This window comes from Carcharhinus amblyrhynchos, chromosome 4, assembly GCF_965287045.1.
Source record: "Carcharhinus amblyrhynchos chromosome 4, sCarAmb.v2.hapA, whole genome shotgun sequence".
Classification (NCBI taxonomy): Eukaryota; Metazoa; Chordata; class Chondrichthyes; order Carcharhiniformes; family Carcharhinidae; genus Carcharhinus; species Carcharhinus amblyrhynchos.
In genome coordinates, this window is record NC_137327.1 from 54,351,335 (window position 1) to 54,368,727 (window position 17,393).

Genomic DNA, 17,393 nt, shown 5'->3' on the forward strand with positions numbered 1-17,393 from the left:
GAAGTGCTGGGATGGGCCTGGAGATGTCCTTCAGTACTCGTATGCAGAAGTGTTCAGAATATTAGTGGTGAAGTATGTCCTGCACAACATAGTGCAGAGGAAACATTTCAGGTAGAGGAGAACTAACATCGCTCATCTTTGGATGATAAGAACATGGAGCAAGATGAGAAGGAGAATAAGATTAGGACACCCATTGCCAAACCAACCATTTACATTGTTGCCCTAATTGGCCTAATATTGCAATATTTTCTTTTCATTCGTGGGACATGGGTGTTGGTGGCTGGCCAGTATTTATTGCTCATCCGTAGTTGCCCTTGAGAAGGTGGTAGTGACCTGCCTTCTTGAAATACTGCCGTCCATGACCAACAATGCCTTTGGGAGGGAAATCCAGGATTTTGACCCAGCGATTATGAAGGAATGGCGATATATATTCCCAAGTCAGGATGGTGAATGGCTTGGAGGGGAACTTGCAGGTGGTGGTGTTCCCGTGTATCCTTGTCCTTCTAGATGGAAGTGGTCATGAGTTTGGAAGGTGCTGTCTAAGGGATCTTTGGCAAATTTCTGCAGTGCATCTGGTACAAAGTATACAGTACTGCTACTGAGCATCAGTAATGGAGGGAGTGAATGTTTGTGGATATGGTGCCAGTCAAGTGGACTACTTTGTCGTGGATGGTGTCAAGCTTCTTGAGTGTTTTTGGAGTTGTGCCCATCCAGACAAGTGGGGAGTATTCCACCACACTCCTGACATGTGCCTTGTAGATGGTGGACAGACTTTGGTAAGTCAGGAGGTGATTTATTCGCCACAGTGTTCCTAGCCTCTGACCTGTTCTTGTAGCCACTGTGTTTATGTACTGAGTCCAGTTGAGTTTCTGGTCAATGGTAACCCTAAGGATGTTGATGGCAGGGGATTCAGTGATGGTAACACCATTGAATATCAAGGGGTGATGGTTAGACTTTCTCTTATTGGTGATGGTCGTTGCCTTGCATTTGTGTGGCACAAATGTTATTTGCCACTTGTTGGCCCAAACCTGGATATTATCCAGAACTTGTTGTATTTGAACATGGACTGTTTCATTATCTGAGGAGTTGCAAATGTGCTGAACATTGTGCAATCATCGGTGAACATTCCCATTTTTGACCTTATAACGAAGAGAAGGTCATTGACGAAGCAGCTGAAGATTGTTGGCTGAGGGATTCCTGCAGAGATGTCCTGGAGTTGAAATGACTGACCTTCCACAACCACAACCATCTTCCAATGTGTCAGGTATGACTCCAACCAGTGGAGAGTTTGCCTCCTGATACCCATTGATTCCAGTTTCACTACAGCTCCTTGGTGCCACACTCGGTCGAATGCAGCCTTGGAGTCAAGGGCTGTCACTCTCACCTCACCTCTGGAATTCAACTGTTTTGTCCACATTTGAACCAAGGCTGTAATGAGGTCAGGAGCAGAGTGACTCTGGCGAAACCCAAACTGGGTGTCACTAAGCACATTATTGCTGACCAGGTGCTGCTTGATAGCCTGTTAATACCCCTTTTATTACTTCACTGATGATCCAGAGTATACCGATTGGGCAATAATTGGCAGGGTTAGAATTCTCCTGCTTTTGTCCTGCATAACAAATGCAATCCTGAGATCTGTTCCAACTATCAGGACCATCTTTCCCTCCGCATGAAACAATCCTTCAATCATTCTTGTATTGCACATCTGTTCAATGGCTCCTGTCGTATGTTGACATGCACCATGAAATAAATCATAATGTGAGCTGGAGCTTGAATTGCAAATGATAGACAAATGCAGAATTGATGCGAATAGAATCATGGAATCATAGAATCCCTTCCATGCAGAAAGAGGCCATTCAGCCCAATATGACTGCACTGACTCTCCGAAAGAGTAATCAATAAATTGTATAAGCCATTTTTAAAAATGGAAACTTAACTTAATGTTTTGTCAGAACTCCAGGTGCCTAGCTCTACAGCAACTTCCTCTTAGGCTTCCTACTGCTTACATATGGTACATCCTGTGTGGCTCCAACAGAGGTGGAGACAAGTTGCTCAGATCCCTGCCCTAACTGCTGAGATACTTTTGACCTATGCTCTCTGGGTTTCAGAGCTGCTGAGGACGCCTTCAAGACTGACTACTTTGTACTGGTGCTGGAACAGATTTGTTTACTGAGGGATGAGGTGGGGCAGCAGATTCAAAATGAGTCTGGGAAGAGAGATCTATGTGTCTCTGTTCATGAATTGCAGAAGATTGGTGTGCAGATACAATATGTAATAAAAAAGGCAAATGGAATGTTAGCATTTATTGCAAAAGGACTGGAGTATAAAAGTAGAGAAGTATTGTTGCAATTCTATAGGGTGTTGTTGAGACCACATCTGGATTGTTATGTCCAAGGATGTGGTGGTATTGGAGGCAGTTCAGGAGAGGTTCAGCAGATTGGTTTGGGGGATGAATGGGTTGATGTATGAGGAGAGATTAAACATTTTGGACTTCTACTTGCTGGAATTTAAATGAGAGGGGATCTGATCAAGGCATATCAAATATTAAAATGGATTGATAAACGTCAACCAAATATTTCCCCTTATGGGGAAACATGATCTGATTGAATGGCAGACCAGGCTCGAAGGGCTGAATTGCCTACACCTGCTCCTCATTCCTATGCTCCAGTGTACTAGTTGGGGGTGTAGATGGTGGAGATTCAGTTGTAGTGCAGTTGTTTGCAGTGAACTCAATCTTGAAAATCTGCATGCTCAGTGTTCTCAAAATTCAGCCAATGATGAAATAGAATCAGAATTTATGTGACAGAGATATATATCTCCAATTCACATCTGTGAGTTGCCTCTTTAAGCTTAATTGGGATTGCATTTTGCAAATTTTCCTTTTCAAGTGCATATCCAAATCCCTTTTGAAAATTGCTACTGAATCTATTTTGACCACCCATTCAGTAAATGTGTTCCAGATCATTGCAATTCACTGAATAAAATGATCCTCATCTCTGCCCCCACCCCAGGTCTGTTGCTAAATGTCTTAAACCTCATCTTTTGATTATCAATCTACTAATAGAAGGAACAATTTTCTTTATTTCCTCTATGAAAACCCTTTATAATTATGAATATATCTACAAGATATTCCCACAATCTTGGCTTCGAGCTGGTTTAGTTCAGTTGGTTAGATGGTTTGTGTGTGGTTCAGAATAGTGTTGACATTGCAAATTTGATTCCCATTCCAGCTGAGGGAGACCTTGCAACCAGCCTCTTCATACTGTTTGCCCCGACAGTGAAGGCAATGACAAACCACCATTGACAAACACAATGGCAAGAAAACAAGTTCAGGATGAAGCATCGATGGGCCTAGGACTTTTTTGGGTGGAGCATTCATGATGGATAATGAATCTTAGCTTAATGTCGCATGGATACAACACTACTTGTCCCCAGTCCTAAGTTAACCCTCTTTCTACCCAGTGAAATAGCAGATAAGAAAACTGGCAGTCCAGGAATTGGAAATTCAATCCTTATTCAATTTGCTTCATTTTTCCACAGGGCTGTGATAGACAGATGATATTCGACATGTTGAATCGACTCAAGTCGGTAGTATACCTGCCTGGAGACTTTGTGTGTAAGAAGGTAACTGTAAAATCCTTAAATGGGTCTGTTAAAAGAAAGCATTACATTTATATATGTTTCGTGGCCTCTTGATGTCCCAAAGCATTTTACAGTCAATGTAGCACTTTTGAAATGTAATCTCTGTTGGGATGTAGGAAACACAGCAGCCAATGTGTGCACAGCAAGCACCCACTAAGAACAATGACAATATTGTCAAATAATATATTTTGATTGATGAAATTTGAGGGGCAAGTATTGGTCAGAAAACCAAAGAAAATTAGCTGCTGTTTGAAGAGTGCCTTTGAATCTTTCACATCCACCAGGCAGGATCTCACTTAGCATCTCACATGAAACACAAACCCCTCTGACCTGCAGCATACCCTCTGTATGGCACTGGAGTGTCATTATCTGCTGACTTCTCCATTAATACCAAGGACACTCTGTTACATACCAATGTCAGCTTAATTGTCTAGATTTTCATTTCTTCACCTTTATTTCCTTCAGTTTTCTTCTAAACTGATTTTATAAGAACATAAGAAATAGGAGCAGGAGTAGGCCATCCATCTTTAAAAGCAAACAACAGAAATGGATCTTTGTGTTCCTCCTGTAAGAACATTGTCCCCTCCTAACAAAGATAGATACTTTGATTAATTAGATGGAGAGCAGATGCACATCCTTTTGGATAAGCAGCAAATCCAAAAACTGGTATGGCCCAATATGAACGGCGATGTTTACATTTCTTTGAAAGAACAGCAATTTGGTTCTTATTTAGATATATTAATCAGATCTGAATAATTCTGTGAAAGGTAGGTATTAATTTATGTTTCAATATTGGATGGGTGAGCTTTTGACCTGGAGACATGGTTGTGAATATACTTGAAAGGACATTGAGTGGACATTGAAGGATGCAGATTCCTAACCAACTGGCTGAAGATAGACCTGCTGCAGGAACAGGTAACTCCACCTTGAGTCCTGCACAAACTCTGTACAGGTACCTCCACCCAGGACTCTGCAAATGCCCAATTGTTTACTGATCAGCTGAATTTAAAATTTTATTTCCATTTCGGTGGTTAATTTTTTTCTTTTGATTAGCACCATAGGATTCTTGCTCTTTAAAGTGCTTTATTCAGCAAATATTTCTATATTTCAGTTATTTTAATTCTTACATTCCATTTCCTGTATTATACAATCAAATTTGTCCAAATAATACTTTAAACTAAACCTTAGAGGTAATGGCACACAAATGTGTTCTTTTAACATGTGAGGGTGGGGATGGTGCTGGTGAACCTTCCAGTGGGGATGCTGAAAGGGCTGGTGAAACTGTCAAAATGGAGAGGGCTAAGAGGAATGGTGAAATTGTCAGGGGGCAATGGATGGGCAGTGCTGATTGGGAGGATGGGGGGGTGGTTAAAGGGGCTCTTGAACTCGTGGGTGGGGGAATGTGAAAAGGTTGGTGAACCTGTGAGTGAGGGAGAGATTGAAAAGGTTAGTGACTCTTGGTCGGGGGTGCTGGCAATTTTGTGGAGCTGAGGTGAACCCGTTAGGATGGGCGAGTCGGTTGCCAGGCAGGCAACACTACCTTGTGAGCAGGGTCAGGGGAGGGTGAAGGGCCAGCCAGATTATCCTTATACTGGGCATAATACTACTACAACACCTTTGATACTGCCAGCTCAAACACCTGTTGGACAATCTCCCTCACAGATTGCCAACATACCATAATGCACGTGCAGACAAAAGGTCAAATTGTGTCCTGGAAAGGCCTTAACGGGAACGCTGGACATAATACCAAATTACAGAGCAGTCCTAGAATATTCAGGATGATTGGTTGCATGGTTGGTGTATAAGTAGTGGCAGCACACTGGGGAGAAGTTCCCTGCTGCTCTTAAATAGAGTCAAGTATGTTTTATGGCCACCTTAGACAACAGATGAATTAATGTATCATCCAAAAGACAGCACCTCTGTTGGTACAATACTCTCTCAGTACTGAAGTAGAATGTTAGCCCATATTATCTGCTCAAATCTCTGGAATGGGCTTGAACAACAACATTTAGATTCAGCAGAGAACATACTACCAACTTGAGATAGAACTGACAAGTCAATCGCAAGCTGATGCTGAGACAAAAGATTCAGAGGATAATCAGCTACATTAATTAGTTTAACTAGTTTACAAAGAAACTGGTGATTTTAATTAACCCTGAGTTTTCTCATAACGCAGCTCTATCCTCGCATTCCAACCATTATCTTGTAAACTGAATTTGTGTCTGTATATGCCCTGTTCATGAACACAACTCCTCACTCACCTGAAGAAGGCGCGACACTCTGAAAGCTAGTGCTACCAAATAAACCTGTTGGACTTTAAGTTGGTGTTGTGAGACTTCTTACTGCCCCAATATATACCACAGCCAGTATTATTTACATCCCACCTGATTTTACCATCAATTGATATCTAACCAGATCAAAATTGGGGGTAAATAGTAAATGAGCATGGTGTGGCCCAATATATGTACATTATATATATGTATATATTGTAGTATATGTGTATAATGTATATATTTACTGTAATCTATATGTACCTACACAATTAAAATACATCATATTCTTGGACAATTATCTGGAGTTCTTGATGTCATGTTTTTAGTCTGACTGCTGAACAAATGTCAATTTTTTATTGTTTTAGGGAGAGATTGGGAGAGAAATGTACATCATTAAAGCTGGAGAGGTCCAGGTTGTTGGTGGTCCTGATGGAAAGACTGTATTTGTGACTCTACGAGCAGGCTCAGTGTTTGGTGAGATCAGGTAAGTTCTGTTAATTACTTTTCTCAGACTGCTCCAGTTCAGAATCAACATTTCTTTTCAGTCAAACTTATTATAAAAATCCATGTAAAAAATGTGATTAAATTGAGTTATTAGTGACTTTGAAGAGAAAGCATTTAGCAAACTTCTTTTTCAGGATGCAACAAGTCAGGCATCATTCTAATCTCAAGTATTCACTCTTTGTGCCTTAGACATCAAGAGTTGGCTAGTTACTATATACCAGAGTACTAAAGGAGGTGGCCATGGAAATAGAGGATGCAATGGCTGTCATCTTCCAAAATTCTGTATGTTCTGGGACAGTACCAGCAGATTGGAGAATGGCAATTGCTAACCCACTATTTAAAAAAGGAGGAAGTGAGAAAACGAAATTACAGACTGGGTAACCTAACATCAGTAGCAGGGAAAATGTTAGAGTCTATTATAAAGGATGTGACACTAGGATACTTTGAAAGTATCAACAAGATTAGAAAAATTAGCCTGTACTTATGAAAGGGAAATCATGTTTGAAAAATCTGCTGGAGTATTTGAAGATGTAACTAGTAGAATAGATCAGAGAGACAAGTGAATATGGTGTTTTTGGAATTTCAGAAAGCTTTTTATAAAATCCAACTTAAGATGTTAGTATGCAAAGTTAAAATGTATGGGTTTGGGAGCGTTATATTGGAATGGAATGAGAATTGGTTAGCAGACAGGAAACAGAGTAGGATTAAATAGGTCATTTTCAGTGGAAGGTGAGAATACTGGTGTGAATCCCCCAGTGCACTCTGTAAAGCACTGGGTGCTATAAATTGTTCCACTAAGTACGCCCAAAAAACATGTGGGAAAATCTCCCATTTTCTTGCCCATTGGGCATTTAGTTTCTTTGTGGGAAAATCACCCTCTATATATCAACATTTTGGATGAGGGAATCAAATGTAGGGGGGGATTCACTGACCTCATCAGACAGCTGATGGGAACCCCAATGCCCCACTGACTGCAGCATTGGCTAAAAATTAGAATTCCCACAGGCATGACGGCAATCTGGATTCACTTGAATCACCCTGCCAGTCCCAATCAGGTTCTCATCCAAAACAGATGGCAACTCAATTATTATGTAAACCCGCTAATTGTAATACAATTAGTGGACTTGATGGCCCATGCACCTACCCCGCCATTCACCCATCTCTCCAGTGGGAAGTGCACTGGGCAGTCTTTGGTGCTAATAATGACAAGCATGGATCAGGTATGCTGGACCCTGAGGGGTCCATCAACCCCTCAGCAAAGAGGGGCATCCTCCCTCAACCCACCACTCCAATAATATGTCATCCTGCCCTCCTCATACCATGAGGCAAGAAGGTGATCCAACCCGACAGCCCTTTGACCCGATCCCCTTTCAGATCCCCACTAAGTGCTCTCCCCCCTCAGGCCACCCATAAGCCATGCACCTTGGCAGGGTCCATGGTGCATTGCTCCCTGTCATCCTGTCACTGGCACCCTAACCTGGCACCTTGGGCCCCAGCGAGGGACAGTCAAGGAAGTATATATTCTATTGCCATTTGTCTCTCTGCCACTGCCAGGCTGCAAAAAGAGGATCCCTCCAATGTCCTAGGGATTGAGTGGGCTTGGGTTGGGAACAAGGGGCAGCCCTTGCCACTCTGCCTCAGGATGAAGTTCTCATGGCTGGACTGTCCTTTCTAGTCCTGGCAGATCTGAAGACTTCAGCCAGCTTTGTGATCAACATCTTCCCTGAAAGCTGTGAAAATTTAAAGTGGCCTGGTCACTTTAATCTCCATGCCCCTTCGACAGCTGGCAGGCTTTTTAATCACAGCAACATTCTATTCTGCAGCATGGACTTTCCTTTCTCTCTGTCAGAAACTGCAGATGTGAGCAGACCCCTTTTGAAGTCCTCTGGCAGAAGGGAGATGCCAATTTTATTGAGGGAGGGGAGTGGGGTTCTTTTCCACAGCTGTTCACTCAGCCCCAATGTATTCACACAGCTTTTATTTGATGTCTTTGAGCCTTCTTAGAAAGTTGAAACCTTTGAAACCCTCTCTATTCTATTGAAAATGTTTGATCTCTTTCAATTTCATAGTGTAGTGCTTTGAAATAGTATTGGATTGACATCTCAATGGATTTCTACTCAGCCACCTCCAGTCAGCTGTGTTTATCTACCTTTCCCTTCACACTTAAGAACATAAGAACATAAGAAATAGGAGCAGGAGTAGGCCATCTAGCCCTTCGAGCCTGCCCCGCCATTCAATAAGATCATGGCTGATCTGTCGTGGCTCAGTTCCACTTTCCCGCCCTCTCCCCATAACCCTTAATCCCCTCTCTTATCAAGAACCCATCAACCCGCTTCTTAAAAATATTTAGCGAGGCAGCCTCCACCACTTCAACGGGCAGAGAATTCCAGAGATTCACCACCCTTTGAGTGAAGAAGTTCCTCCTCAACTCCGTTCTAAACCGCCTCCCCTTTATCTTGAGGCTGTGCCCCCTAGTCCTACTGTCTTCTTTGAGCGGGAAGAGTCTCTCCACCTCTATCCTATCCATCCCATTCATCATCATATACGTCTCAATGAGATCTCCCCTCATTCTTCTAAACTCTAACGAGTACAAGCCTAGTTTATTCAGCCTCTCCTCATAGCTCAATCCCCTCAACTCCGGTATCAGCCTAGTAAACCTCCTCTGCACTCCCTCCAGGGCCAAAATATCCTTGCGCAGGTGCGGCGCCCAAAACTGCACACAGTACTCCAGCTGCGGCCTCACCAATGCCCTATACAGCTGCAGCAAGACCTCCCTACTTTTATATTCAATCCCCCTCGCTATGAAGGCCAGCATCCCACTCGCCTTCCTGCCCACCTGCTGCACCTGCAAGCTGGGTTTTTGCGACTCATGCACAAGGACCCCGAGGTCCCTCTGCACCGTCGCCTGCTGCAGTTTTTCGCCACGTAAGTAAGTCCTTCCTACCATTCTTCCTACCAAAGTGGACCACCTCACACTTGCCAACATTAAATTCCATTTGCCATTTCCTGGCCCATTCGCCCAGCCTATCCAGATCCTTCTGCAGACTCTCCACACCCTCCGCACAATTTGCCTTTCCCCCAATCTTGGTGTCATCAGCAAATTTCGACACCCTGCACTCGGTTCCCTCCTCCAGATCATCTATATAAATGGTAAATAGCTGAAGCCCCAGCACCGACCCCTGGGGCACCCCACTAGTCACCAACCGCCAATCTGAATAGCACCCATTGACCCCCACTCTCTGCCTCCTATTTGACAACCAATCCTCTATCCACGCTAACACCCTACCCCCAACTCCATGTCCCCTGACCTTCTGCAATAACCTCTTGTGAGGTACCTTGTCAAACGCCTTCTGAAAATCCAGAAAGACCACATCCACCGGCTCTCTTCTATCCACTGCCCTAGACACATCCTCATAGAACTCCAGTGAATTTGTCAGACACGACTTCCCTTTAATGAAACCGTGTTGCGTCTGCCCTATCAAGCAATTCCCTTCAAGATGCCTCGCAATTTCCTCCTTAATGACGGATTCTAACATTTTACCTACCACAGACGTTAAACTAACCGGCCTATAATTCCCCGCCTTTTGCCTGGCACCCTTCTTAAACAACGGCGTAACATTAGCCGTTTTCCAATCTTCCGGCACTTCCCCGGAATCCAGCGACGTCTGGAAAATAACCACCAAGGCATCCACTATAACCTCCGCCATTTCTTTCAGAACCCTCGGATGCATTCCATCCGGTCCTGGGGACTTGTCCACAATCAGCCCCTCCAGTCTGTCGAGCACCACCTCTCTAGTAACAGTAATGTCATTAAGACCCTCCAGTCCTACCACCTTTCCATCGCTAACACCCGGCAAATTATTCACGTCCTCCTCTGTGAAGACAGAAACAAAAAAGTTATTCAAGACCTTAGCCATATCCCCATCCCCTACCACTAGCTCCCCTTTCTCATCCTCTAAAGGACCAACGTTCACCCTAGCCAGCCTCTTCCTTTTTATATATTTATAAAAACTCTTGCTATCCTTTTTTATATTAAGTGCTAGCCCAGCTTCATAGCTTCTCCTACCCTCCTTTATCAACTTCTTTGTCAATCTTTGTTGACATTTAAACCTTTCCCAATCCTCTTCTCGCCCACTGCTCTTAGCTACTCTAAATTCCTCCGCTTTTAATTTAACACTTTCCTTCACCTCCTTCGTTATTCACGGCTTATTACCTCTCCTCCTACTGTCCTTTTTGACCATCGGAATAAATTTCTGCTGAGCACCAAGAAAGATCTCCTTAAAGATCCTCCACTGCTCCTCAGCAGACCTACCTTCCAACGCACTCCCCCAGTCCACATTCGCCAATTCTTCTCTCATCCTACCATACTCCCCTCTATTCAAACAAAGGACGCGTGTCCGGGAACCCACTTTCTCCTCCTCCATCTGCAACAGAAACTCCACCATGCAATGATCATTCTCTCCAAGAGGATCCTTCACCGCAAGGTCCCTAATTCTACCCACCTCATTACATAGCACCAGATCCAAGATAGCTCGCTCCCTCGTCGGCTCCAACACACACTGTTCAAGGAAATTATCCCGGCAGCATTCCAAGAACTCCTCCTCGAACCCACCTCGTCCAACATGGGTCGACCAATCAATATGTAGATTGAAATCTCCCATAACTACTGCCGTCCCATTCCTGCACGCCGCACTTATTTGCGCGTTAACAGCCCGCCCCACCTCCAGATCATTATTTGGGGGCCTATAGATGACACCCACCAGCGTCTTCCTCCCTTTGCTGTTCCTAATCTCCACCCACAACGATTCCACTTTCTGCTCTTTGGCTCCGTTATCATCCCTTGCTACCACCTTGATACTATCCTTAATCAGCAGAGCTACGCCACCCCCTCTTTCCTCCTGCCTATCCTTCCTAAACACTTGATAGCCCTGTACATTCATCTCCCAGTCCCTGTCACCTTGCAGCCACGTCTCTGTAATGGCCACCAGATCGTATCCATTTGTGTCGATCTGCGCCACCAGCTCATCCACTTTATTCCGAATGCTTCGTGCATTCAGATAAAGCGCTTTCATCCCAGCCTTCACCTGGACCCTATTTGCCGTAACGCCACCAATTGGGACATCCTCGGCCTCTTCCCTTACCTGTACCCTATCCTTAACTTTAGACCTCGTAGCGTCACCTACCCTCGCACCCTCCCCCGCCCTAATTAGTTTAAAGCCCTGTCTACAGTCCTCTTTACTCGATTCGCCAACACTCTGGTCCCAGCACGGTTCAGACCAACCCCATCCCGCCCGAACAAGTCCCACCTACCCCAATACTGGTGCCAATGCCCCATAAATTCGAACCCATTCCTCCCACACCAATCCCTGAGCCACCCATTCACTTCCTTTATCCTGTCAACCCTACACCCGTCTGCACTCAGTTCAGGCAGTAGCCCAGAGACGACCACCTTGTCGGTTCTACTTTTTAATTCCATTCTCAGCTTCTCATACTCCCTCCCCAGATCCTCAGTCCGCACTTTGCCTACGTCGCCGGCACCCACATGTACCACAACGACCGGATTCTCACCCTCCCACTCCAGATTCCTCTGCAGCCCAGCTGCGACATCCTGTACCCGAGCACCAGGCAGACAACACACCCTTCTGTGCACTTTGTCATTGTGACAAAGGACAGTGTCAATACCCTTCACCCCACTATCCCCAATCACTACTACGTTCCTTTTCCCCTTCTCTTTGCCTATGTCCTGCTGCATCACTGTACCGTGTGCAGTTTGCTCACCAACCTCACCTGCCTCGTCCTCTTCCAGACTGGAAGCAAGAACCTCAAAACTGTTATGCAGATTAAGAGGCTGAGGCCTCCGCTCCTCACCCCCCTTCCTCCTCCCAGCAGCCCCCTTTTGTCCCTGACCCTTAGATTTAGCCAGTCTAGGGGGGGTGGATGTCACTTGCACCCCATTGACAATGGCACCCTCTCTCCCCCTGATGAGCCTCAGTGTCTGTAGCTCAGAGGCCAGCTCATCCACTTTGAGCTGGAGCTCCTCCAGCAACCTGCACTTACTACAGACATGGTCACTGGGAAGGACCCTGGGGTCCACCAGTTCCCACATCATACAGAAACCACACATCACATGCCCCTCCATTATTCACTGTAATTTTTTATGGGGAAAAAATTTTTTTCCTTGTTTCCTGCTGTAGTTTGAAAAAATTTTTTTTCCTTGTTTTTTCAAACGAACTCACCTGGCCTTTTTCCTTCCAGCCCTTTTTGATATTAAGCCCTATTAACTCACTCTGCTTCCCACTCACTCCGCTGCCCGCTCAGACGCTGCCCGCTGTCTACACCAGGCCTCCTTTTAAATCTGGCGCTGATTTAAAGCAGGCTGGTTCACAAATGCCTTTTAACCACTCCTTCAGAATTCTTAAAGCAGTAAATACAATAAATAAATGCTTTAAACAGTTCTACAAAGAGTAAAGTGCTTTAAACTTATTTTAAACAGGTTTTTAACAGGTAAAATCTTAGCTCTCTCTCTCTGCTCCAGCAAATAATGGAAGGCTTCACCGTGTGGCCCCTTGAATGCATCTCAAGTACCCCCATGTTCCTAACCACAATATTTACAAAAATTCTAAATCTGATTAACAGACAGGGTTTCTTCAAAGGAAATAAGAAGTCTACAAAGAAGTAGGTTTGCATAATAATCAGACTGCTGCCCATTCTGGGTTGGGTTAATCCAGCCCTCATGCCTGGCAGGAATCCCAATTTTTGGCCAATCTCCCATTCAGTGGGATATTGGGATTCCCACCGTCATCTGACGACATTGGTGATTCCCCCCATCCCCCAATATTCCTTTCAGTGCACTTCTCATTTTGTCTTAGTTTCATCGTACTGACGATATGTCAAATATTTATTGGGAGGAAAAAATAATTTCCATGGAGATTTTTGTATTGTAACTTCGTGAAAATCTATCCGTCCTCCCAGAGACGGTGGCATAATTTGTTAGAACTATTCAGCCTCTGATAGTATGGCAGTTTATCAGGAAAATCTCCTGCGAAAATTCCAGACACTGTTATTTACTTCAACAGGGAATATCCTTTTAGCTGAGCTCTCCAATCTCATTTGTGCTGCTCTTCTCATCTGTATTAATTTAACAGTTTGCTGTCAGTGGGAGGTGGGAATCGACGGACTGCAAACGTTGTTGCCCATGGATTTGCGAACCTCTTCATTCTCGATAAGAAAGACCTGAGTGACATTTTAATCCACTATCCAGACTCTCAGAAACTGCTACGAAAGAAAGCTAAGTCAGTGTGATGGTTTTAATCATTCCTAGTTTTATTAAAGGGAGAAAAATGACTGTTTCTGTATGAATTGTTCTTTTAAAAAAAAGGGAATTTGATGGTTCTCCAGGTGCAAGGTTTCCAATCCAAACCCTGTGATGCTAGCTGTTATATGTTAACAAACTACAGAAAATGAAGTTGGCTGGCGATATTGTTTATGGACTGTGGTTTGACTGCAATAATCTAGACTTTCCTTTCTGGAAGCTTTGTCACGGTAAATGTGAAAAAGGAATTCCAACTGCCTGCCGCCAGCAAATTTTCAAGCATCAGTATAATTTGAATATTCCTGCTGGACTCCTCTTGTGGTGAGGCTCCATCAAGGAGAGAAAGTGGAAGCTGCTGCACAATTTGGATTATAGCGGTGGGTTAGAAGATCTCTCTCACCAGTCCACACTTCATGTTAATCCCTATTCTCCCCCCACCCCCACCCCACCCCACCCCACCCCACCCCACCCCACCCCACCCCACCCTAACACCCAAAAGGTAGTATCTCTGGCTTTGGAATTCCCATCATATCTTGTTGATGATTGAGTACATCAGTTACACTGTGTTCATTGAATAAATTGCAAGGGTAGAGCATTATTAATATGTAGAAATCGTTCCTGCAGATATTGCTAACAGCCAGTATTGCCATAGCAATGACTATGCAATTTGTGACAGATGATAATCTGACTTTAACACATTGTTTGGTTACACTTGCCCCTTTTTGACTCCCAATGTCCTGTTTCCAACAAACTATATGAGAAGATTGCTATAGGGAAAGAAATGGAAGGAGACCTGTTTGGCAGATCTTCATCAAACGTTCAATCCCCACCCACGGGACGATAAAATAGCACAATAATAGAAAAACTTTCCCTAATACTGCCATTGGATGAAAGTACAAGTGAATGCTGGTTTAAACACTGCTCTTATTGGGTGGTGCTATTGGTGAATGCTGTCCGTATCACCAACAGTACTGGCCCTTTTCTTTCAGTGATGCATCTGTCCATGAAAAGATTGATGTGGATATGCCGGCGTTGGACTGGGGTAAACACAGTAAAAAGTCTGACAACACCAGGTTTAAGACCAACCGATTTATTTGATAGTAAACTCACTAGCTTTCGAAGGGTTTCCCTCTTCTTCAGGTGAATGGAGAATTCTGGCCTCAGACAGAGCATATACAGCACAGACAGTTTACAGATTACTGATTAAAATTACTGATTAGAAAGAATCAGTAATCTGTAAACTGTCTGTGCTGTATATGCTCTGTCTGAGGCCAGAACTCTCCATTCACCTGAAGAAGAGGGAAACCCCTTGAAAGCTAGTGAGTTTACTATCAAATAAATCGGTTGGACTAAAACCTGGTGTTGTCAGACTTTTTACCATGAAAAGATTGCCCGGTGTGACAACCACACAGTCCTTATGGAGACAAAGTCCTGTCTTCACACTGAAGTCCAGCAGGTCAAAAGTGAACATCCTAGAGGCACAATGAGCCATCAGCAGCAGCAAAATTGTATTTAACCACAACCTGTAACCTCATGGCCCAACATATCCCCCACTCTACCATTATCATCAATCCTAGTTCAAAGCGGAAAGCAGGACAGCATACCAGGAACAGAGCTAGGCACAACTGAAAATGAGGTGGCAATTTAGTGAAGATAAAGCTCAGGACTACTTGCATACCAAACAGCGAAAGTAGCATGCAGTAGATTTGGCTAAGCGATCCTGCAACTAATAGATCAAATCTAAACTCTGCAGTCCTGCCACATTCAATTGTGAATGGTGGTAGACAATTAAACAATTTATCATCCTCAATGATGGGGGAGCCCAGCAAATCAGTGCAAAGAACAAGACTAAATTGTAATCATTTTTTTCCAGAAGTTTGAGTGGATGATCCATCTGGGTCTCCTGAAGTGTCCAGCATCACAGACATCAATCTTAAGATAATTCAATTCTATCCATGTGATATCAAATAAGAGCTGAAGGCACTTGATGCTGCAAAGGCTATGGGCCTTGACAAAATTCCAAAAGGATTGCTTAAGATTGGCTCCAGAACAAGCCACATCCTTAACTCAGTTAAGGATGTGGGGGATGTGTTGGGCCATGAGGTTACAGATTGTGGTTGAATACAATTTTGCTGCTGCTGATGGCTCATTGTGCCTCTAGGATGTTCACTTTTGACCTGCTAGACTTCAGTCTGAAAACAGGACTTTGTCTCCACAAGGACTGTGTGGTTGTCACTCCTGGTATAACGCTATAACGTTGGCATCTATTCAACATATATATAATGTTATATATATTATAGAAAATTGCCCAGATGTGTCCACAAAAAGCAGAATAAATCCAACCCAGCCAATTACCGTCCCATCAATCTACTGTTGGTCATCAACAAAGTGATGGAAGGTGTCATCAACAATATTACCAAACAGCACTTATTGTTAAGTGCAATTCAGATTCTGCCATGGCCACTCAGTTCTTGACTTCATTATAGCCTTGATAAAACATAGACAAAAGAGCTTGAACTCAAGAGGGGATGTGACAGGTTTTGAAAAATTATGTTGGGGGTTGCTGAACTTCTATTGACACAAATATTCTTGCCATAAATGATGGGAATTGTGGCAGCAAAAGATTTTGGGAAATGAAAAATGCAGCTGAGATGTACTCCAACTCCCCTTGACATTCAATACTATTGCAATTGCTGAATTCCCCATTATCAATATCCTGTGGGTTACCATTGAGCAGAAATGAAACTGAATCAGCCATATAAATAATGGGGGCGGCGATTCTTCCAGCCCACTGCACGGCTGTAGCAGTGCAGCAGGCCGGGAAATGTAAGCAAAGGCCATTTAGCAGGCTCCCGGCTGGCCGCCACAGCTGGAAATTGGTGTGGAGCTGATTTGAATATTTAATCCTCTTATCTGGACCAATTGACGGGCAACACGTCAGCTCAGTGACTACCACTGTCTGCTGTATAGTTACAGGGACCTGGTTTGGATCTCCGGCTTGGATCAACATCTGTGGGAGTTTGCACATTCTCCCTGTGCGTGCGTGGGTTTTCTCCGGGTGCTCCGGTTTCCTCCCACATCCCAAAAACGTGCTTTTTAGGCTGATTGGTGTCAATAAATTGTCCCTGAATTGGATCTTTCTTAATCTGGCGTACATATAATTCCCTAAATTTCCACCCACTTTATTGTCCACTAGAGGTAGACAAAAATGTCGATGAGCGACAAATGACTTGAATAAGACACTCACTGAGTGTTAAAATGGGCAGTGTAGGCATGTAGGGTTGAAGAGCCTGTTTCCTGTGCTGTGCTGTTCTTTGTTCTTTGTTTATTAGCAAGCCCGCAACTGAAGTCCAGGCCTACTAGCCGCTCCGTCTCCACCAGGAGTGGTTCATTCCACTGGGGTTTACAACAGCTCCCCCCGGCAGCCCAACCCTGCTGGAGTAATGGGAGGTCATGGAGGGTCAGGGATAAGGAGGGTGCTCCCTGGGCATTGCCAGCCTAGCCCCCTGGCACTGCCCAATGGGGAAAGTAGCAATGCCCAGGGCACACCTTAGCACTGCCCACTGGACCGAATAACAACATTTGAGCTACTGTACATAGTTTAAGATGTTCTTTGCACTTTTAATTTGCACTATTGGTAGGTAGAGGTTTTTAAATCACCA

The 17,393-nt window shown here is 44.1% G+C and overlaps 1 protein-coding gene across 6 annotated transcripts in view; it reads left to right on the plus strand.

The window, feature by feature from the left end:
• Positions 1–17,393, plus strand: part of LOC145342028 (uncharacterized) — a 186,529-nt gene that overhangs the window by 159,758 nt on the left and 9,378 nt on the right. For all 6 annotated transcript variants that reach the window (XM_080187172.1, XM_080187176.1, XM_080187175.1 and 3 more), the window contains 3 exons: positions 3,541–3,624; positions 6,281–6,399; positions 13,565–13,711. In XM_080187172.1, coding sequence (XP_080043298.1) covers positions 3,541–3,624; positions 6,281–6,399; positions 13,565–13,711 — 350 coding nt within the window. The remainder of the gene's footprint in view (positions 1–3,540; positions 3,625–6,280; positions 6,400–13,564; positions 13,712–17,393) is intronic.